Source organism: Oxyura jamaicensis, chromosome 1 (genome assembly GCF_011077185.1).
Source record: "Oxyura jamaicensis isolate SHBP4307 breed ruddy duck chromosome 1, BPBGC_Ojam_1.0, whole genome shotgun sequence".
Lineage (NCBI taxonomy): Eukaryota > Metazoa > Chordata > Aves > Anseriformes > Anatidae > Oxyura > Oxyura jamaicensis.
The window spans coordinates 147652926-147674787 of record NC_048893.1 but is presented as its reverse complement, the minus strand read 5'-3'; the positions used below and the strand labels follow the sequence as shown (position 1 = coordinate 147674787).

General features: G+C 37.6%; 1 protein-coding gene across 3 annotated transcripts in view; it reads left to right on the top strand.

Annotated features, from left to right (window-relative positions):
* Positions 1–21862, top strand: part of TPP2 (tripeptidyl peptidase 2) — a 46450-nt gene that overhangs the window by 7690 nt on the left and 16898 nt on the right. For 2 of the 3 annotated variants that reach the window (XR_004748402.1, XM_035318433.1), the window contains exons 6-24: positions 135–298; positions 1339–1493; positions 1875–1951; positions 2470–2597; positions 4471–4570; positions 6290–6438; positions 6575–6690; positions 8224–8392; positions 10207–10364; positions 10755–10831; positions 12347–12453; positions 13221–13375; positions 14416–14532; positions 15792–15892; positions 16861–16957; positions 17224–17361; positions 18841–19085; positions 19284–19362; positions 21215–21253. Coding sequence is in view for 2 of the 3 variants with exons in the window: in XM_035318433.1 (XP_035174324.1) it covers positions 135–298; positions 1339–1493; positions 1875–1951; positions 2470–2597; positions 4471–4570; positions 6290–6438; positions 6575–6690; positions 8224–8392; positions 10207–10364; positions 10755–10831; positions 12347–12453; positions 13221–13375; positions 14416–14532; positions 15792–15892; positions 16861–16957; positions 17224–17361; positions 18841–19085; positions 19284–19362; positions 21215–21253 (2371 nt within the window). In the remaining variant the exon portion in view is untranslated. The remainder of the gene's footprint in view (positions 1–134; positions 299–1338; positions 1494–1874; positions 1952–2469; positions 2598–4470; positions 4571–6289; positions 6439–6574; positions 6691–8223; positions 8393–10206; positions 10365–10754; positions 10832–12346; positions 12454–13220; positions 13376–14415; positions 14533–15791; positions 15893–16860; positions 16958–17223; positions 17362–18840; positions 19086–19283; positions 19363–21214; positions 21254–21862) is intronic. The other variant, XM_035318443.1, reaches the window with a different exon arrangement.

Genomic DNA, 21862 nt, shown 5'->3' with positions numbered 1-21862 from the left:
CCCTCCAACTCAGGATATTCTGTGTAAGATACCATAAACGCAGGACCAGGCCTGTTCAAGCCTTTCCGTTGCTCCTGTGTGAAGACAGAATAACCAGGATTATAATAGCAGTTATCTTTTCTTGTTGTCAACAGAGCTTGCATAGATACAACTGAGAGTGGTGACTTAACCAGCTGTACAGTGTTGAGAACCTACAAAGAGGCTCAGGAATATGGATCTTTTGGAACATCTGAAATGTTAAATTATTCCGTGAATATATATGATGATGGAAACCTTCTTTCCATTGTGACAAGTGGAGGTAACTGAAAGTAATGTTAAGAAAACTTTGCTCCTGAGGAGATACTGTGAGAAGCAGCAATTTGTATTGGCTCCTGATTCTGATATTTGCGATGACTTAAGGTGGTTCATTAATACAGCACTACTAAGGAATTAAAAATCAGTATTCAGATTTCCTGTTGTAAACGCATACTAAAGTTGTTACTAAAGTTGCTCACACTTTTGTTTCTGAAATAGTCTTTTTATCCATATGTTTGTCTACATGGTGTATTTATAGTTAGTTACACTAAGATGTTCATGTATCTTACTGGTGTGTGCTTAAAGTAGTGAAACATGTTTCAAAGAAGTTGTTTTGTTTTGTTCTTAAATGTAGGGTGGTTACTGAATTTCATTGCTGTCTTTTGTGCTTTTATAATTTAAGAATCTTAATTAAAACATCTGTGATGTGCGCCTTAGCTTTTATTTTGGTTTATCTGAACTTTTTTTTGATGGCAGATGTCACTAGCTGTAGCTCCAACTGCTCTCATCCCATGTTTGTGCATTCTGTGTACAATCCCATTTTATTTTGGAAATATCCTGAGTAGTTAAGGTAGTATGGATGTATTTGATTTTAAAAACATTGTAATTTCTTAAGAAACTGTCTTATCTCAGCAGAACTATGGAAACAGTTCTGGTTTCTAAATAAGTGATGATGTTGTGAGATCCCTTTTTATAGTTTTATGTGTTTTTAATTCTAATTAGTTTTTTAATCCCTGCTATCTGGGTATTTTAGATGCAATTTTTGTAACTTTTGAGTTGGAAACGTTGAGCCTTTCAGGTAACTTCTGTTGGTGGAGTTAATTAGTTAATAGATCTTATCCTGCCTCCCCTCAAAAGCTGTTTTTGTTTTGCAAATTGCTGTTCTTTACTGGCCTCTTGTCTCTTAGGATAATGCAACTTTATTTAAATAAAAGTAATTTGTATTATAGTTCAGTAAATGAAAATGAATTGAGCAACAGTGTATTAAATTGGTATAAATAAAGTTTAATAAACATAGAATGCTATGGCTTCTTGTTTGCTCAGGAGCACATGGAACACATGTGGCTAGTATCGCAGCTGGGTACTTTCCAGAAGAACCAGAACGAAATGGTGTGGCTCCTGGAGCTCAGATTCTTGCAATCAAGATTGGTGATACAAGACTAAGTACTATGGAAACTGGCACTGGTCTAATAAGAGCTGTGGGTATTTAACTAGATAAATTGTTAATCTCTGCAGGTTAACTTAATTGTAGAATACTGTAGAACACTTTCTGCTTCAGTTGTTTATAGGTTGTGTTTTTTATTGTCCTATTTTATTACAAGTTTAAAAAAAATACATTTTCTGACATATCTTGAGACTAGTGTTTTAATATAGAAGGTTGTTCAAGGACTGGGTTTTTTGTTCTTTTTGGTTATAGGGAAAATGACTTTTTAATGTAATTTGCTTCAGTCAGTGTGCTTTGTGGAGTCAAAAGAAATAATTCCTTTTTCGTAGATCAGTTTAAGGAAATGTTCTTTGCTGTTCCATAACTGACTTATTCTAGACTAATATTATTTTCCTTTTTCTTTTTACTTTATCAGATGATAGAAGCAATAAAATACAAATGCGATCTTGTCAACTATAGCTATGGAGAGGCAACACATTGGCCAAATTCTGGGTAAGTGCTACAGTGGTTAGTATAAAGTGTGTTAACAATATGGAAGTGGAATTCCAAGTTTTGGCTTTGTGTAAATGTTCTATTGGTAAGAATGAATTGTACAGGCCCAATTGGTTTACTCTTTTAAATATCTTCAAAAATTAAGTAAACATACTGAAAGTGCTACGAATTTGTAATACAAGGAGTATTTTAGAATAGTAAAGAATTCTTTTAGTGGAAACACCACACAATCTGTGTTGTTTTTTTTGTTTGGTTTGTTGCCTTTTGTTTGTTTGGGTTTCGTATTTTAAACTTAATGTTGCTACATGATTGTTACTCCCTTTAAAAATAGAATATATTTTTTGTGGTAACTTCAGTACTGGAAGCAGCTTTGCCTGTTACGGGAAGCAGGCTGCATAATATTCCTCTGTGACTGGTCCTTCAGAGGTTCTGCTTAGGAATCGTGGCACTTCTCCTATGTAGGGGGGGAAGAAACCCATACTGTTGATTAATGACTTTTTTTTTTTCTCTTACTCTAGGAGAATTTGTGAAGTAATTAATGAAGCAGTGTGGAAACACAACGTAATCTATGTTTCAAGTGCAGGAAATAATGGCCCTTGCCTTTCTACAGTCGGATGTCCTGGTGGCACTACATCTAGTGTAATAGGTACTTTACCACCCCCACCACCCCCCACCCCCCAAAAAAATATATAGAAAACTGACAGGATTCAGCTTCTGTCTGGTCAAGCTGTGTACTTGTGTTACATGTTTGGGATCACAAATTGATTGCTATACTAAATCTAAAATATTTAAAATACTGGCCTAAAAGATTAATTTTAAGGGAGGCATTTACAGTATGGTTAGGTCTAGAAATTTAGATTAGATTATTTTCTTACACTTCAAGAACTTACCTATGCAGAAAACAGGTGGTGGAAGCAGATGATGTAGATTTGGTATGTCTCTGTATAACGTTTGGAAAAAAAATCTTTGTGGTCTGATCTATCTGAAGAGTACAGAGTGATTCTTTGTAACAGTCTAAGCACACCACTGGGACCTTTAGCTATTTGTAAATGTAACTTGTAAAACTTAGCAATTGGTAATGATTCTGATTTGTCTCCTGAAAAGTCTTGTAATACATCCTAGATTGTCAGAAATGCAGTTTTAGATGGTGTGTCTGCCTTCATCAGGTACCGTGGTATGCTTTCTTTCTATTTGGAGTGAAGTGTATCTTTCTATTTTGGTTATCAGATAACCCCATGAAATGATCTAGACAAATCCTTCCTGGGGAATAATTGTTTCAGTTGCAGTGCCACTTCTGTGACAGTCTATTATTGTTTTGGCTTTTAAAGACTTGGCTTTTCATATGGGCTAGTATGTGCTCTTGATATTTCAGTAGAATATTGAGGTATAAAACTTACCAAACCATGTAACTCTCAAGGGTAACTTCCCTGGTTGTAATTTTATATAAATCCTCTGGTGCAGCATTACTGCAGTACACGAGGTACTTGTTAAATCTCGCATGCAGGCAGTACAACATAGACTTGATGGGTTTGAGAGAGACTATTTCAGGTCATCTAGTAGAATTAATGCTCATTGCTTCCTAAAATCTGATTTGCAATTACTCTACCAGTGAGCCTGGACAGTTGGGAACTGCATTGACGTTGCTCTTACGCATGAACTCTGTCAATTCAGCTTCTTTGTTGTATCACTCCAGAGACTGGATTTCTTGATCTACATGGAGGTAGCTTGCTCCGTGTCCTTCATCTGGAGTGAACAAGATGAGCTCCTTTGAGGGGAAAACCAAAATATGATTGGCAGGATGGATTAATTCATGCATTGTGGATGTGGACCCTGTCAAATGTGGTTCAATTAGCCTGGTGTGGTTTTCTACCGTGGTGATAGTGCTTGAGTCATAACAAGAATGGAGTGTACAATTTGGAACAGTCCCCCTGAAAGGATGTAATGTGCTTACTTACCATTGTGTTTTAAGAGTAAAATTTAGCGGACTTTCAACTTACTCATTGACGTGCTCTAGGCTCTTCGGACTGATAAACAAGAATATAGTGATCATCTCATTGCCGTGGTGGTTGAGCTGTGTGGATGGGGCCATCTGTTTGATGTGGAGTGGCTCTGAACTGTGTGAACATGAACGAATTCATACAGATTGCTTTGAGGCAACCTTGTAGTTTTTAACAGTATAAACACAGCCAAAATTATTCTCCCCCTCCACCCCAAAAAGTGGGCGGGTATGTTAGTGATCTGTTGTGAAATAAATGCAGAAGGTGAATATATACTGTCTTAGTTTAGTAAAAATGAAACTTTGAAATTTCCATATTATGTAAGATTTTTTTATTGCACAGTATGACTATCAGCATGGCTTTTACACTTGCTTTGTAAAAAACATTTGGACTTAGTGAGATGCAAAAATGTGTGTTTGTCCATTTTAAACACTAAAAAAGTGTTTGGTAATAAACTTAAAACATTTTATTTTTGTTTTATTACAGTTTCAGCGTACATCTAAAATGATTTTTTTTTAATAGGTGTTGGTGCCTATGTGTCACCTGATATGATGGTTGCTGAATATTCTTTGAGAGAAAAACTACCAGCAAATCAATATACTTGGTCATCCAGAGGGCCCAGGTAGGTTATGCTAAAAGAAGAAATTCATTACTTTTGGGTTCAGATTAGGTTATTCAAAACCTAAAAATTGGTAATTAATACCAGAATGACAATATATATTTCCCACAGGAAGAGCTTAGGTAACCTGCTGTTCTTGGAAAGTCTTTACACGTAGGGGCAGCTGCGGTCAGTCTAATGCTTCGTCTCTGCCTCTCCTTCACAGTCACTCTCTGCCTCTGCTCCACGCGGGGTCCCTCCCACGGGATGCCGTCCTTCCCGAACTGAACCTGTGGGGGCTGCCTACAGGCAGCAGCTCTGCAAGAACTGCTCCCACATGGCTCCATACCACAGGGTCCATCCATCCCCCAGGAGCAAACTGCTCCAGCACAGGTCCCTCACGGGTGGCTGCTCCCCCCAGACCCCCTGCTCCTGCGTGGGCTCCTCTCCACGGGCTGCAGCTCCAGCCAGGGGCCTGCTCCTGCGGGGGCTCTCCATGGGCCGCAGCCTCCTCCAGGCCACGTCCACCTGCTCCACCGGGGGCTCCTCCACGGGCTGCAGTGTGGAGATCTGCTCCGTGTGGGACCCATGGGCTGCAGGGGGACAGCCTGCTCCACCAGGGGCCTCTCCACAGGCTACAGGGGAACTGCTGCTGCATGCCTGGAGCACCTCCTGCTGCACTGACCGTGGTCTCTGCAAGGCTGTTCCTTTTACACTTTCTCACTCCTCACTCTCCCAGCTGCTGTCACACAGTAAGTTTTTCCCAAAGTCCCAACCAGCATTGCTCCCTGGCTTGGCTCTGGCCAGCAGTGGGTCCCTTTTGGAGCTGGCTGGAGCTGGCTCTGATCTAACATGGGGCAGCTGCTGGGCTCTGCTTTCAGAGGTTGCCTCTTCTACCAAAGCCTTGCCAAAACCAGATAGAATGTCTCAGAAGAATTTGATAGTTACATGATAGCCAAAATAAGAAAAAGAATAACATTTCTTCATTGGTGTCTAGACTTTCCTGTTTTTCTTTTTACAGTACAAGTACTGTATCCTGTATTTTATGATTTAGCTTATAATATTGTTGAGTGAAAGATAAACATAACCTGAGGTTGGTCCTTGGTTTATTTGCTGTTTACATAGGAACTGCTTCCCTGTTTGCAGTGGTCTTTAAAGTTAGTCATTGTGGTGTTTTTGTATTTTTGCAAGAAAGAATATTGTTCCAAGAACATTATTTATAGTTGTCATGTTTCATGGAGGGAAGAGAGAAATGTACTCTCTCCAGCTGCAAGAGGGAGAAAGGCTTGTTACTGATATATAAAAAACACATTTTCTGTGTGTTGTCACTTTGCATTGTAAAATAGACAGAATGAGTGTATGTCAACTGAAAGGCCGAAATCTGACTGTAGAGGCCTTCTTGTGTAGGGTGGAACACAGGTGACTGAAGAGTTCCTAGAGCTTTGCTAGAGCAGGCTTTGGGAAGGGGGTCAGTCTGAGTAAGCACTAAGGGCTTTCAGTCAGATATGCTGTGCACTGCTTGGCTGGAAGAGTCATGATAGACAACCCGTAGTCTGCATAGGACTCATAAAATTTATCTAATTACGTTATATTACAGAATCATATTGAGAATACTATGTTTTAGTGAATTAAAGTACTTGAGAATGTTACCTAATGCTAAAATTATCTTAAATGCACAGATAACTTCAAGATAAAGTATTCAGAATAGATGTTTGGTTTTCAACAATTCTGTTTTTACCCTAGCACTGATGGAGCCCTTGGAGTAAGTATCAGTGCCCCTGGAGGTGCTATTGCTTCTGTTCCAAACTGGACTCTACGAGGAACACAACTCATGAATGGCACATCCATGTCTTCTCCCAATGCATGTGGAGGCATTGCATTAGTACTGTCAGGTAATAGGCTATAACTTTAAATACAGCTGCATAGTGTAAAAGAGATGATAGCTTTTTTTTTTTTTTTTTTGAGAAAAAGTATCTTACTTGCAAGCTTTTAATTCTTTTCCAGTAATAACCTTATTTTTAATTTCAGGACTCAAAGCTAATGATATTCATTACACTGTTCATTCTGTCAGAAGAGCCTTAGAAAACACTGCAGTGAAAGCTGAAAACATAGAAGTATTTGCACAAGGACATGGTATTATTCAGGTACTTGCCAACCAGAAAAAGTGGGGAGGGGGTTGAAAGGCCAGTGGAAAAGTGACTAAAAAAGTCAGTTTTCTAGATGAGCTCAGACAGCTTGCTCCCATCCTACTTGATTAGCAGATCTGATTCAGGGTGAAGAAGGGTGTGTAGTGGGAGGGGAGGAGGAATCAAACATTTCTCTCACTTCAGCATGCAGTTGGTTTCTCTAGAATATGTGTTAACTTGACGCATTCCTAGACTGACCAAAAGGGTGTGTGGACATAAAAGTAGGTTGTGGGTTTTTGTCACCCACATACAGATGTGGATGCCTAAATTGTCTTAATGTCTGAAAGTGTTTTTATGCTGTTGTCAGAGAGCTGAACTTGTTCTTTGTAGAAAAAAGCTGGATCTGTAAGTTCTGGGCGATGCAAATAGATACCCACGCTGGTTCACAAAGCAGTACAGCTGCAGTTTTGCAATGACCTTGCTGTGAGTGGGTCTGCAGAAAAGTCTGGGCATTCATGTGGTCTTTTAAGTAGCTTGGAAATCTGCAGTGTAAACCTTTTTATGATAAAGGCATTGTGAATGACACTGTCCCTGTGCATAAGCTGAGGCTCTTAAAGAGCTGCTGCTATGTTTGCCAGCAGTCACTTCCATCCTAACCAGACAGAGGTACTGAGATTTTTCTGTCATGCTTAATGATATTAAGAGCTAAACTCATGTTATTCTGATGCTAGAACCCAGTAGCTGATGCCTTCTAAATGTAACTGTAATGCTGAGTTTTGTACAGAAGGCAGCGTTTTGGTGGCCATATCAAATAAAAACATTGCCAAAGAAAAATGAAATGCAGCAGTTGTACCTTATGATTTACTAGTCTGTGGTAAAAGCATGTGTTAAAATGTGGTTAAAACTGTGACCTGGGAGACTGAGGCTCTACTGCATCTGCTTGTTTCAGAGGAGAGTTCCCTACTCTGATGAAGGTAGCTTGCTGAAGTATGAGAGTGTAAGATTTTTGGAGTCAGTAGAATAGAAAGCGAGATACAAGGGTGTCTTTTCAAAACAAAAAGATGACCTCATCTGAGTTTAAGAGAATGAACAATCAAATGCTTATATAAAACTTATATAGGCATCCCATTTTGCTTGTATGTTTAAGTGTTTAACTTACAGTACTGCATAAAAGGTTTAAATGCTTGACTAGTTTTTGCTCCATATATGAGAAGGGGCATTAAAGCGGTATTGTAGAATTGGACCTATGTCTTCAGAGTCATCTCTGGAAACATTTGCTGTGCATCTTCTGATGAATTTATTGCAAAGGGAATTTGTCATATTGTTCCTTTAAATATTCTTAACTGTTTCAGTGTTCCATATGGCAGTTGCATGCTGAAAGTTTTGTCTCATTTTGGTATTGAATATCATGTAAAATTAGTACGAGCCTAATAGGCAGTGTGTTAGTGGCAACTGCTACTAACTGCTTGTTGCTACACTTGATGAATGCTGTATGTGGAAGATAATATGCAATAAGATTGAAATGTGTTAATTTAGAATGTGTTCTAACAGGTTGATAAAGCCTATGACTACCTCATTCAGAATTCATCATTCACAAGTAACATAGGCTTTACTGTTACTGTTGGAAGCAATCGTGGAATCTACCTCAGAGACCCTGCCCAGATAGCTGCACCTTCTGATCACGGGGTTGGCATAGAGCCTGTCTTTCCTGAGAATACAGGTAGGAATGAGCTTGCTTTGTATGAGGAAAAAATGGATTGTAACCGTTAAACAAAAAAAGCTATGACAGCGAAGAGTGGTACAAGTCTTGTACTATAGAAGGAATAAATGCAATTCTAAATTTGTTGGTAAATAAAGGTAAGCAAGTAAACAACTTCCCCATTTAATTTTAGATATTTAATTGCAACACTCCTGTGTTTCTGGTGAGTCGGTTGCTTCAAGCTTCCTCTCACTGAGCATCTCTGCTCTAAAGAAGTTTGAACTGAAATTGTGGGGCACAGGAAAAATACAGAAAAATAATCAAATATCATTAATGTTTCCTGAAATTGTAGAACTTGGGAGATATTGTTGCAGATAAGTCTTGACAAAGAATGAAGAGTATTCTAAATAGGGAAGAAGTTACGTAATCTCTGGATATTTAAAGACCACAAATTCTAGCTTTGCATTTCATTCACTAGCTATTAGTGGATAAGCATAAATATACCTAAAGGTAATACAGGAATTAATACAGGTTTTAGTTATTTATTGATAGGGTAAGGAACTAGTGCCAGTCAAAATAGGTTTCACATCTTTTTTCCATAAACTGGTTTGCCGCGCTCTATTTTACTAAATAACAGCTGGGACTCACCTCCCTGAGAAATGGAGTTGTGTTGTATGCAAAAAATGAACCATGTGAGAGCTTGTTACTGAGGTTAATTCTTCTCCTAAAACCAGTGATCCAGAAGAAGGTTGGCATGTGACAGTGTGGTGAATTTATTTAGGAGAAGAGATAATGTGAATAAGACAGGTTACTGACTCAGAATACCATAGTTGTTTGATCTGTTGCATTGCAATCAGTAATTTTTTTAATTGACAATATGACAATATGAGAAATAAAATACTTATACTCTATAATGTGTAAATATACACATAATGCTCTTCTGTAGGAAGCAAACCTGAAAATGGAGTTAAATATTTGTAATGATTGACTGGCTTGCAGCATGCTATTGTTTTCCTTGTAGTTGTCCTTTTGGTCATTTCTGTGCTATCTGGTCTCTTGAAGGAGACTAAGTTTGAAAGGGTTTAGTAGGACATTAAGGAAGACTCATCTGCTCAGTTTGTCTGTTGAAGTTCTCTGATCTCTTGTTGCTTCTGAGGTACCTCTGAGGAAAGCACATCTGATAATAGAGAACTCTTTCTATCTCACAAAGATGAAATGAAGTTAAATATCTGAACATTAAGATAAGGTTAATTACATCTAGAAAACAGATACATTTTTTTTTTAAACATCATTAGTCTTCAGAGCAGGATAAAGCTGACTTTTATTTAGTGAAACATTTAAACTCCAGGGCTACGTGTTTTTAGAGAAGCTATGCTTTAACCCATGGTTGTTTTGACACAGAAGCTGATTAACAAAATCATCTAAATTGACTGTTTGCGAAGTCAGTCTAGATTATGATACTAACTCTTTTAATAAGCGTAAACCCTCACTCAGATGGCTCTGTAATGTAATTTGGTAATTAGTGTAACCTTCAGAATGAATGTAGTTGGTTTTCATTTTATTTCTGTGCATTAGGCAAGACTTTGCATCTATATAAGAATACTTATACCTGCTATGTTGCAGGCAACGGAAGCATTGCTTATTAGCTTACTGACGCTTTGGGGTTTGACTCTTTTTGTTAAGAGATGATCATCACTGTTCTTTTTTTGGAGAATCTAACTTCAGGGCACTAAGGAATTTGTTCAAAATGGGTACATTTTAATGGTAAATATTGTTACAGTAGAATATGAGTACATAACTTATTAATGAATTATTTTTAATTTGTTTCTTGGCAGATAACACTGAAAGAATATCTCTCCAGCTTCATTTAGCTTTAACTTCAAATGCACCATGGGTCCAGTGCCCTACTCATTTAGAGCTTATGAACCAGTGTCGACACATTAACATCCGTGTGGATCCACGTGGCCTGAGAGAAGGAGTGCATTATACAGAGGTATTGAAGTACTGGTATTCTCTCCAAGACCGTATGCCCTTCCATTTTCACATTGCCTCTATCAACTTTTTTTAGAAGTAATTTTAAGGAAATTAAAGCTTTATGCTTTACAGAACAGAAAATGCTGCCACACTCCGTATTATACAGGCTGAATCCAGGGTTCAGCAGCAGTTACTCTATACAACTTCGTGCAGCAGATATGAATATTTTAAGTATCTCTGTTTGAAAAGTAAAAGTATATACATGGAAATAAAAAAAAATATTAATTTGTTCTCTAGGTATATTTTAATCTTTGACAATTCAAAACACCCTGCAACTAAGTCAAGTAGTTCAATGTTGTCTTCTGTAATTTCGTTTTGATTTTAAGTTGGCTGCATTTTATTTTGTCAGGTGTGTGGATATGATATAGCAATGCCTAATGCAGGTCCTCTGTTCAGAGTTCCAATAACAGTTGTCATACCGACAAGGTCAGTAAATTCAAGCTTTACTTGCCTTTTTTTTTAAGTTTTGTGTACCCGGTTTACTTTTGTCATTTATTTCACCTTCTTCCTCTAGGAGTTCTTGAACTTACTACTAACACTGATAGGGAAGGGAGCAGAACTCTGGAAAGTTTCTTGCAACAGGCTTGGACAGCGGCAGCGTTCGCTTTTTGTGTTGGTCTTGGCAACCAGAAGGCAGCATGTTCTTGGTCACAATAGCAGCAGTTTTCTGGTCCATCAGAATAAAGATTTCTGACTTTTTCCAGAGTATATTCTTAGGTGTTCGTCAGCCGGAGATTGTTTTTTCACTTCTGGCCGGTGGACTAGAGTCTGTAAAGGCAGTGGATGTTATTTGTCAGGTGGAAATTGGGATGAACTTCCATCATAATCTTAATACTGAAAATTTAGGGTTTTTGTATGCTTAAGAGAAAGAGTAGGGGCAATTACTACATTTTGGACACTGAACAAATAGTTAGAAGCTGGAAAAACAAATATAAATTTATCTGAGGAGAAATTTAAAAACACTGAGACCTCGCTAGCTTGCTAACATGTCTCTGTGAAGCTGTGAGTGGGCAGTATTCTATTTAATAAGTTATTAAAATGAGTAATACTCTATACTCTGTAGAGTGTAGTAATATACACTACTCTGTGCTGGTGTGGCCTTGCCCCCAACTACTGTGTGAAGTTTTGGGTGCCACAATGTAAGAAAGACATGAAACCATTAGCATCCTAAGGAGGGCTGCAAAGATGGTGAAGGGTCCATAGGACAAGACACGTAGGGAGCAGCTGAGGTCCCTTGGTTTGTTCAGCCCAGAGCAGGCTGAGGGGAGGCCTCTTGGCAGCCTGCAGCTCCCTCTCAAGGGGAGCGGAGGGGCAGGTGCTGAGCTCTGCTCTCTGGGGACAGCAACAGGACCCAAGGGAATGGCATGGAGCTGGGACAGGGGAGGGTCAGGCTGGGGTTTAGGGAAAGGTTCTGCACCCAGAGGGTGGCTGGGCACGGGGACAGGCTCCCCAGGGCAGTGGTCACAGCACCAAGCCTGTCAGAGTTCAAGAAACATTTGGACAATCCTCTCACAGGACAATCCTCCTCACACATGGTGTGATTTTTGGGTGGTACTGTTGGGGACCCAGGAGTTGGACTCAATGATCCTTGTGGGTCCCTTACCTACTCGGGCTATTGTATGATTCTGTGAGTATCAATGATAGCCTCAAAAGGAGCCTCACCTAACGTTGACCACAGGTTCAGTTTTTCCTGCCTTTATAAATCTGTTTTGCTTTAAAAAAAAAAAAAAATTTTTTGGGGGGTTGGGAGGGGGATATTTCTGGCTTAGCAAATAGTGTGGTTAGGTAGAAGCAAATCTGCAGATCAAAATGTATGGAGCTGGGAACTGAATATCCTCAATTGTAGTCTGCTTTGAGAGTTCTTATTTAAAAATACCTTCTTAGAAAAATGAAATGCTTCACAGCTTGTTTGGTTACTGCTGTTTTCTTTTTGATGTACAGAGTAGATGAATCATCAAGCTATGACCTTGCGTATACAGATGTTCATTTTAAACCTGGTCAAATCCGAAGGCACTTCATTGATGTTCCCCAGGGAGCTACATGGGCTGGTAAGGAAAATGAGCGTATTGATTAAATAAGAAATCACATCTGTCACAGTTGACAAAGTTGTTCTGAAATCATTCCAATTTCTGCCTGAGTAAGAACTTAGGCATTTTGTCCATGAATATGTAAAACATTTATTTGATTCTAAGCTCTTACAGGAGTGATTTTTTGGGGGAGGGTTATCTCATGGTGTCTGTGATAGTGGAATACCATCTTCATCTTTTAGAAACTAGCAAATGCAATCTGAAATGACGGCCCATTACTGAAGGGATATCCCATGCTTATGGAGAAGTATTACTGTCTGATGTGTGCCTAGTTTCTAGCATTCATAGCCATAGCATTGAAAGGTGCCTTAACATAAGGTGATGGGCAAGGAGCTCATTATTCTGCAAGGAGAAAAAAGAATCTTTCTTTTGGAGTGAAGTTTACTGATAAAATTTATTAAAATTCAGCAGCAGTCTGTGCTGTACAGTTTTATAACTTGTACTACATGTTTAGTTTATACCATATAATTGAGTCACGTTTCTTTTAACTGATCTCTCTGAACTTAGTTTTCCTGAATCTGAAGGGGTCTTAGTAAATAACTGGTAGATTAACATAATTCACATATGAATACTTTGTATGTTATGAGGTACATACTTTGGTACTGCATAACTTCTAAAACTGTTAATATCTTGTGAATATAGTCCTTTGGTACTTTTCTGCTTAATCTCCATTTCCCATCTAAAATTCCTGGATGTTGAAGCAAAACTTTTTTTTCTTTTTCATCTAGAAGTGACAGTATGTTCATGTTCATCTGATGTGACTGCAAAGTTTGTGCTTCATGCTGTTCAGCTAGTGAAACAAAAAGCATATAGAAGTCATGAGTTCTATAAATTTTCATCCTTACCTGAAAAAGGATCAGTGACTGAAGCATTTCCTGTCTTAGTAAGTTATATTGGTGGGCTGGGAGGAGGAGAGTGTTGTGGGTTGTTGTTTGTTTGATGCTGATTAAGAAAAAAAGCCCAAGTCACACATTTCTTACAGTAGTGAATGTACCAGTTTTTTCATTTGAAAAGGTCTCTAACAGCTCCCTAGTGTTTTTTAATTATCCAGTGTGGCCATTCGTTCTCTTTTCAGTTTTAGTGCTTGTTTATACAGACTAGCTTTTCCCTTTCAAGCATGGCCTGTAACTTGTTGAAGAGAGAGCGTTCGGCATATGCTGAACTGTAGTGCTTAAGGTGATAACCTGAGAAATCGCCTCGATGTTGAGGTCAAGTAATACTGATTAGCTAACATTCTTATTGCTTAGATATAGTAGACTTATCTTGGATAATGCTAGTCCAAGAGTCTAAAACAAAAACAGGCTGTTCAGGTATGTGGATGATCAGGTTCACTGCTCGAGTTTGCCGTCCCTGCGCTGCTTAATTTAGAGGTGTAGCTCTAAAGCCTGGGAGGTCATGATTTCTGTTCAGTCCTGCACTCTATGTGAAAAAGTCAAGAGGGGGACACTAAGCTTTGGTAATCCCACTGACTGACTACAAATTAATTTATTATGTTTAAAACAATCAAAGAAACACTGCCAACAAAAAATCTCCCAAGCTTCACATCTTCTTGAGGTAGAGAGGGCTACCTCTTTTTCTGGTATGCATTGATGTAATCTGTAAACTAACTTGTCTGCCTAATTTGAGGGGTAGTAGAGGAAGATGTGACACAAAAGCTGTGTACCTTCCTCTGTAGTGTATACCCCTAGTACATTTAATTTCAATGGGGGTAATTGGACATACTCTTTTGTTAGAATTGTCTTGTATTTTATGGATCAAGTGTAATGTCTGGTTTGCTACCATACAAACCATAATTGGTGTAAATTGGGCATGATGGGGTCATCTTTGAGTCATATTCAATTTGTTGTTGTTTGTGCAGAGGGAGGCTGGGGTGAAATGAAAGAGAAGAGACTTTGTGTCTAACCTTGCATTTCTGTTACACAGGCTGGAAAAACCATTGAATTTTGTGTTGCTCGGTGGTGGGCAAGCCTTAGCGATGTTAGCATTAATTACACAATTTCTTTTCATGGTATACTTTGTGCTACTCCTCAGCTAAACATGGTAAGTTTTCCAGAGTGTTTATTTAAAATTATTCTGAAGTCCTCTGACAGATTTAAAAAAAAAAATAGCTTTTTTTCATTCTTGCCTCCGTATAACTAGACGAAAAGCATGGCTATACATGAGATTTTTGTGTTTTCTCTTAAAATTAGGTAAATAGGAGCTTAGTCCCACGCAAATGCCGGTTACCATTAGTTAGGAATTTTTATGCTTTTTCATTATAAATCACTGGGGAGAAAATTAGAAGAAAAAAAAAAAAAAACACCAGCAGAAAGGGCATACTAAAATGTTCTCCTTGCAACTATTGCAAATGTTTGTGTGAAGAAACTTTGCTGGGATCACAGTTCTTGAATTTGATTGTATAGACCACCACTGCTAAAGCACAATACTCTGAATAATATTTTCAGAATAAAATGTCATTAAAAGTTATTTTCCACTCTGATTGGTGTTGTATTGAGATGTGCCAAGTGGTTTGAGATTTGTTGTTTAGGGCAGTTAAAAGGTACAGTGGATGGGCAGTATCATGACTCCAAGGTTCTGTGATACCAAAGGACAGGAAAGCTACTAAAAACATCAGTATTGTGTTATTTACAGTACTTTGTCTTGCTGCTGTGTTGTTTGCTGTCTGGTGCAGCGTTTCTTTGCTTGACTTTGCCTCCCTTAAGAGAGGGGTGCTTTTTGAGAGCTGAGATGTACTACCTGCTGGAAAGAGCACCATACATATTCTCCTTGTACCTTCCTTTTTTTTTTTTTTTTTTAGATAAGGGTCAGAGCAAATTATATCTGTACCACATGGGAGGTTGAATGTATTCATGTTCTAAGAGCTGAGTAACTTGGGGGGGGGTAAAAAGGTTGTATTGTGCTAATGTACCAGGTCTTGAGTTAGTAGAGCAGGAAGAAGAGGCGGTGTTGGTGTCGTACATGACAGCCTTTTTACTAAAGCAGGTTCAAGCTCCTCCTATGCCAGCAGTATCAGACCACCTGAAAAGTGGGTAATCGATTTTTTTATTATTTTTTTTTCCCAAGACTATAACAGACTTTTGGTCCTATTGATAATGTGTTTGGTTTTTGTTGTTTTTTTTTATGTCCTAGTGAATCTGTTTTTGTAAAATAGAGATATGGTTGTGACACTTTCAGACTCACACTGTATTACTTCTAATGTAGATAAATAAAACTTGCATTATGTTTTCAAATGATATATTGAATGGTCCACATCTGATGTTACAGATGCATAAAAGCATAATTATGTATTTTTTCTTTAGCACGCTTCAGAAGGCATCGTACGATTTGATGTTCAGTCCATGCTGAAGTATGAAGATATTGCTCCATGCATAAATCTGAAAAGCTGGGTTCAAACTCTCAGGTACAGTTTCTGGGGAAGGTGGGAAAGCTATCAGAATGTGGCTAAAATAGTCACAAATTAACAGTAACAGAAAGAAATGCCATACAGTTTAAGACACACTTTTGAGTGTGTCTTTTAAAGTAGGGGGGTTGGGGAGTACTGAACAGCTGCTAATTAGGTGTCTGAATTTCAAGTGTTTGGAGGCAGGGTTACACTCAAAGAGCAGGTAGTATCTTAGAGAAATTTTGTTAATATCATTAAAGGTTGTCAGAATTGTATATATGAAATGTAGTCTTATATGTTGTATAGGCCACCTTAATTCTCCAGTTCCTTTATTTCCAAACCAGTGGTTTTCTTATTTTGTTGTTTTTTTGCTGATGTTCTTCGATGCTCATGATCTGAGATGTTTGTGCTTCTCTGAACAATAGCTTGTCCCAACTGTTTCGGAGTTTCTATGTAGGCAATATGCGTTAACATTTTTCCTTTGTGGTATTACTCTGATTTCTTGTATAAATTCTCTTTCGACATAAATATCTGTAGCAAACAATTATCAACCACTTACTCTGTCTTCTAATTACTATGGCATTGATCTTTCAATCTGTGGATAGATGTGCTGATTGCAACACAGATACAAGAGTTGTATAGCAACCTGTTTTTTTGTCTTAATCCTAAAGTCTCTGTTTTCCTATTTGTTTTGTAAGGCTTTTAATTTTGAGCTTAGATGTGTTTGCTGACTTCTGTTTATTTCTTTTTTTGGCAGTGTCCATAATGTTTCTAAGTCATCTTTTTGAACCGACATTCATTTTAACTGTAGAATTTATAGTGCTTAGGTAGTTAACATTTCTTAAAATACTGTTATCACATATGCTGTGCTATGTACTAATAGATGTACTTCAGAATCTATTTCTGCTTAAGCAATACAGATTTTGACAACAGATATGTTTCTTAATAGTGCCTTCTGTTTTTTTTTAATTTTATCTTAACTGCAGACCAGTGAGTGCAAAAATAAAACCTTTAGGATCCAGAGATATTTTACCAAATAACCGTCAACTGTATGAGATGATCTTGACCTATAACTTCCATCAGGTAAAGTTTATGCTTGTTGTTTTTTTCAAGTTGTTAGTAAACACATAGCATGCTTTCCAAAAGCAGGTTTTAACTTTACCTTTCTGTCAGAAATGAAGTCGAGATTTGAGCTCTAGACTCCCTACATTAGTAACTTTAACTTGGTTGCCTTTAGAAGCTAATGTGTCTTGAAGTGGCTTCAGGTCAGCTCTCTTCTTGAATGTGTGTAATAATTATACTTGTTTTATTCAATAGTGGATGAAGTATTTTTAACTTTCTTTTCATAGCCAAAGAGTGGAGAAGTGACTCCAAGCTGTCCACTTCTTTGTGAATTGTTGTATGAATCTGAATTTGACAGTCAGCTGTGGATTATTTTTGACCAGAACAAAAGACAGATGGGTTCAGGAGATGCCTATCCGCACCAGGTAACAGAGTTACATATTTATTTTACCTTTTGTTTTCTGCACGCTGTGAAAGCTTAATTTTTTTCTACCTTTCAAGCTGTTAGCTCCTAACAGTTCGATATGTAGTCATAACGTGCTCTTGTGAAGAGAGATGAACAAGTAAAGTCATTGTACCTTTCAGTGGTGATATATTTGTATGAAAAAAAAATAATTGACAGGGTTGTTGCCATGAAATAGAACACTACGAGTATTCTTCCATATTCCTCAGTTTGTCTTCTAAGCAGCCTTCTAAATGCTGAAGCTCAGTTAATTCGGTTGCTGTCTTTCAAAGGCCTTTTCAAAGGAAGGATTAGTCATACTGGAAGCATACAATAGATTGATTTTAAAGCATGACGTCTGAATCTTACAAAGTTCAGGAATTGCTTTATTTAAGTTAATATCCATTACCCCATATTTTTAAAGTGCTGTAAATTTTTTTTTAAAAAAAAAGTAGTCTGTTACCTGTACCTGGTGGACTACCACACTGTGCCTGTCTGGTGTTCTGCATCACAGAAGAATTCTGAAGTAATTAAAGATTTACTAATCCGGGAAGTAATATCAACAGGAAGCTTGATTCTAACCTAGAAGAAGGAGATTCCGGGAGAAGGCTAGTCTTGAACAACCATCCTTCTCAGGGATGCCTTTTGTATTATAGCATCAGCAGCAGAAACATCTTAAAGGAAGTTTAGCATGCTAGCACTAAAAATACCCACAAGGTGACTTTTTAAATTAGTAGAAGTTAAAGAACATTTTCATAACTAAGAATCTGTGGACTTCTTGTTTTGTAAATAGAGATGATGTTAACTGCCTATTCTTAACTGCATGTATGAAAAGCTCTTGTAGAATCAGGTCAAAGAGCCTGCTAGCTCTTCAAACTGCAGCCTTAGACCATCATAGGAATGTTGGATCCCTCAGTGTGAAACTGGTATAGAATCATATAGAATGGTTTGGGTTAATAGGGAACTTAAAGATCAATTAGTTCCAGCCTTCCTGCCATGAGCAGGGACACCTCCCACTATATCAGATTGCTCAAAGCCCTGTAATATTAGAGATGGTAGGAAATACACTGTGGTGTCAACCACACAACACCCTAAGTTGCATAGTTAACTTGAAAATGTATCAAGGCAAATCTGCAAGAGGTTTTGAGTTGAAAGTTTGATAATGTAGCAAGTTGTCTGATTTCTATTTGAGCAGGTAATGCAGTATTATAGTAGGAACAAATGATATCATCCTATTTTGTGGTCTGCAAGCTATTATTTTTTTTAGTAGATCCAAAATGCTTCAGCTGCTCTTGTCTTGATAGCGCTCCATTTACAGGAGGTTCCAAAACTAAGCTATCTAGCATATTTTAAATGGTTAGAGCTATTTGGATCAAGATAAACATGACAGTTTTATTTCAGGGTTTCTGTGTGCATGGTGAAATATTTAATCTTGACATTTACAATATCTTCTTTCTTTCAGTATTCTGTGAAACTGGAAAAAGGAGATTACACTATTCGGTTACAAATTCGTCATGAACAGAACAATGAACTGGATCGCATCAAAGACCTTCCATTTATTGTTTCTCACAGGTTGTCTAGTACCTTGAGCTTAGATATTTATGAAAACCATAGCCTTGCTCTCTTAGGGAAGAAGAAATCCAACAGTTTGACATTACCACCAAAACACAGTCAGCCATTCTTTGTTACGTCTCTGCCTGATGACAAGTAAGTTAACTGAGGTCATGTTTTCTTGTCTACATCTAACCAATTGCCTCTATACCTAACTAAAATTACGCTGTGTCAGCCTGTCTAGGCTCGGTCTAGGCTCTTGTCTTGCTCTTTGACTGTCTGGATTCTTTATTGTAACCCCAATGGAACGTTAATGGGCCTGGTTTTAACACTGAGTTTTCTTTCTTTGAACAGAATACCAAAAGGAGCAGGACCAGGATGTTATCTTGCAGGAGCTCTTACATTGTCTAAAACAGAACTTGGAAAGAAAGCTGTGAGTATTTTAAATGGATGATGGCCTCTTTATGAAACTTCGGAAGTGGGTAAATGGCATGCCAAGGAAGCACTGTATTTTATGGTTTAAGTTCTTGAAAGCACAATAGTTTAGTGACATAACACATTTTAGAAGCAGTTGGTTCGTTATAAAGTCAGAATAACTTCTTAGTTTTGTGTTCACCTTACAATTTCAAGTTAATTGCACCTTCTGATTTTTAAATTCTGACTCCTTGGCTCTGAATCCCTATATTTCTAGAAGCAACTGTTTTTTTTTTTGATGTAGCAGTCTTTGAGAGTGGTTTTGTTCAGTTGCCTAATTAGTAGCATTTTTCAATGAAAAATGTACATGTGTTTTGTGCATGTTGGTTCTCTAATGAACAGCTATACTCTCCCTTGCATGCATACAGTTTTCAGCAAAAATATAAGTGCTTCCTTAACACCTACATGTTACTTTTAGAAATGAGGAGGCATTTTGCTGACTCAAATGCTTAGGCAGATTTTCTTACCTGCTGCACACTGATGTTGTCAACCACTAATGTGACTGTATGCTCCAACATAATGACATAAAATCTCTGTATGTCACAGTGGAAAAAAGCAATCGTTCTTTTTTTGCTCATAATGCAGCGTCCTGTAAAAAAAAAAAAACTGTTAACTTGAATGAATCCATAGTGCAACAATGCTTATAATAACCAGGTCACTTGTGTATCTAGTGCTAAGGTATCTAAAATTCCCTCAGCTCTTCAGATGCTTTCAAATAGTTGGCAAAACTGAGAATAAACTTGAATCAATGCTGGTGATTAGCTGGTATTTAGAAGTAATCCATCTGTGTCCATATTTCACTATTTGGAGGTGGGCGCATGCTGTTAGATCTTGTTGAGTAGACAAGTTTAGTTATTCAGTCTGATTTGGTTGCAGGTAGAACTTTTGGGGAGAATTGCATGTATTAATCTTAGGTATAACTGCAAGTTAGATAATGTCTGCTAAGTATGAATGAATGAGGGGTTAAAAATATAGTGTAGTGCTTTAAAATTAGGTTTAGATTTCTTGTGATTCCTGCAAAGTTGGAAGTATACTTTTATGAAATCCACGTTAAATCCATTATAGTAGTGTAGTATAATTTACCTAACTTGAATTCTGTGCTTCCTTGAACTATTGGTTGTAATTGTTTTCTATCTTATTTTAAAACTAGATAAAGTGTTTTTATACAGTGTTTCCTGGGATGGAAAGTAGGAAGTAGTAGGTGTTGCCTATCAAATTTAATTTCTTGATGAAGAATATGAAACAGCTTACATTGAGAGAAATTCTAGCTGAGGCCTGTCGTGTGTCATACTCCAAGGCTTTACTGTTATGACCATATTTCTCTGGAAAAAAGGATGATACCAGTTAACATCAGATTCTTTCCACTGCCTTTAGTAAATCTATAGTGTGCCAGCAGGCAAAAAGAAAGGAATAGATAGCAATGTTCTCTTTAGTTCAGCAAGTAGGATGCAATTTGAGGGAAAATACACCTAATTTATGTATATTTATTAAGAAATAGAGAACAATGCCACTAAACAGTCAAAATCTGAAACCTGTACTTTAGAAGTGAATTTCTGTAACTTCATTCATTTAAGCTAAGTGGTTAACAACACTTGCTTGTCTTACAGGAATAACAGACTATACAAAACAATGCATTGTTTCATTAATTTTAAAAAGAAAGAGCATGCTTTAAGAGCGTGTTTGGTCATAGATTTGACTTAACAATTTAAAAATATGTAGGTTGAAAGTATAACTATAATTGTACAGAAAAGGTGTCTCCATCCTGTGTGGTGTGTGCATGTTTTCTTACAGTATGTTATTCTAACTCCCAGGGGCAGTCTGCAGCAAAGCGACAAGGAAAATTTAAAAAGGTACTGAATGTTAGTTTTTGAAAAAGATTTAATTAAGTCTTTTTGCATATGACTTAAAGAATTTGTCTACCAGGATTGATTGATAATTTCTCTCCCTCATCTACCTCCTTAGTCCTGGGTTATTTGCTTCAGCACCTTAAATACATCTACTGGTAGAATGGCAAAACACTACTGTAATACAAGGCTAACTGAGAGGCATGTGAGCATCTGAATAGTTCTGCAATAAGTGCATGTGATGACTAGTGGTCTGTAATGATTATTTCTGTGAGATACTCAGGAATCTTCAGTATTTGTAGTCAAGATTTTCAGTGGCAAGTGTTTCTGCCTGCTGTGTTGTGTCTGCAGGTTGGGAACTGAACACAAACCTAACACTTTACATAGAACCGAATACTGAACAATATACCAAAACAGCTGTTTACAATGGCTTTGGTACAGTCATGGAAAAAATATTCCAATAAGCAATTTTTCTTAAGAGGATTGGAGTTGACTGAAAAGTCTCTCAGTTCGAGATTTAGATGCATTGGAATGTAGCTTAAGTTGGTTTGTACACTGATGTAGCAGGTAGTAGAATTCAGGAAGAAAATGTGAGTAAGATATATTTCAGGGAGG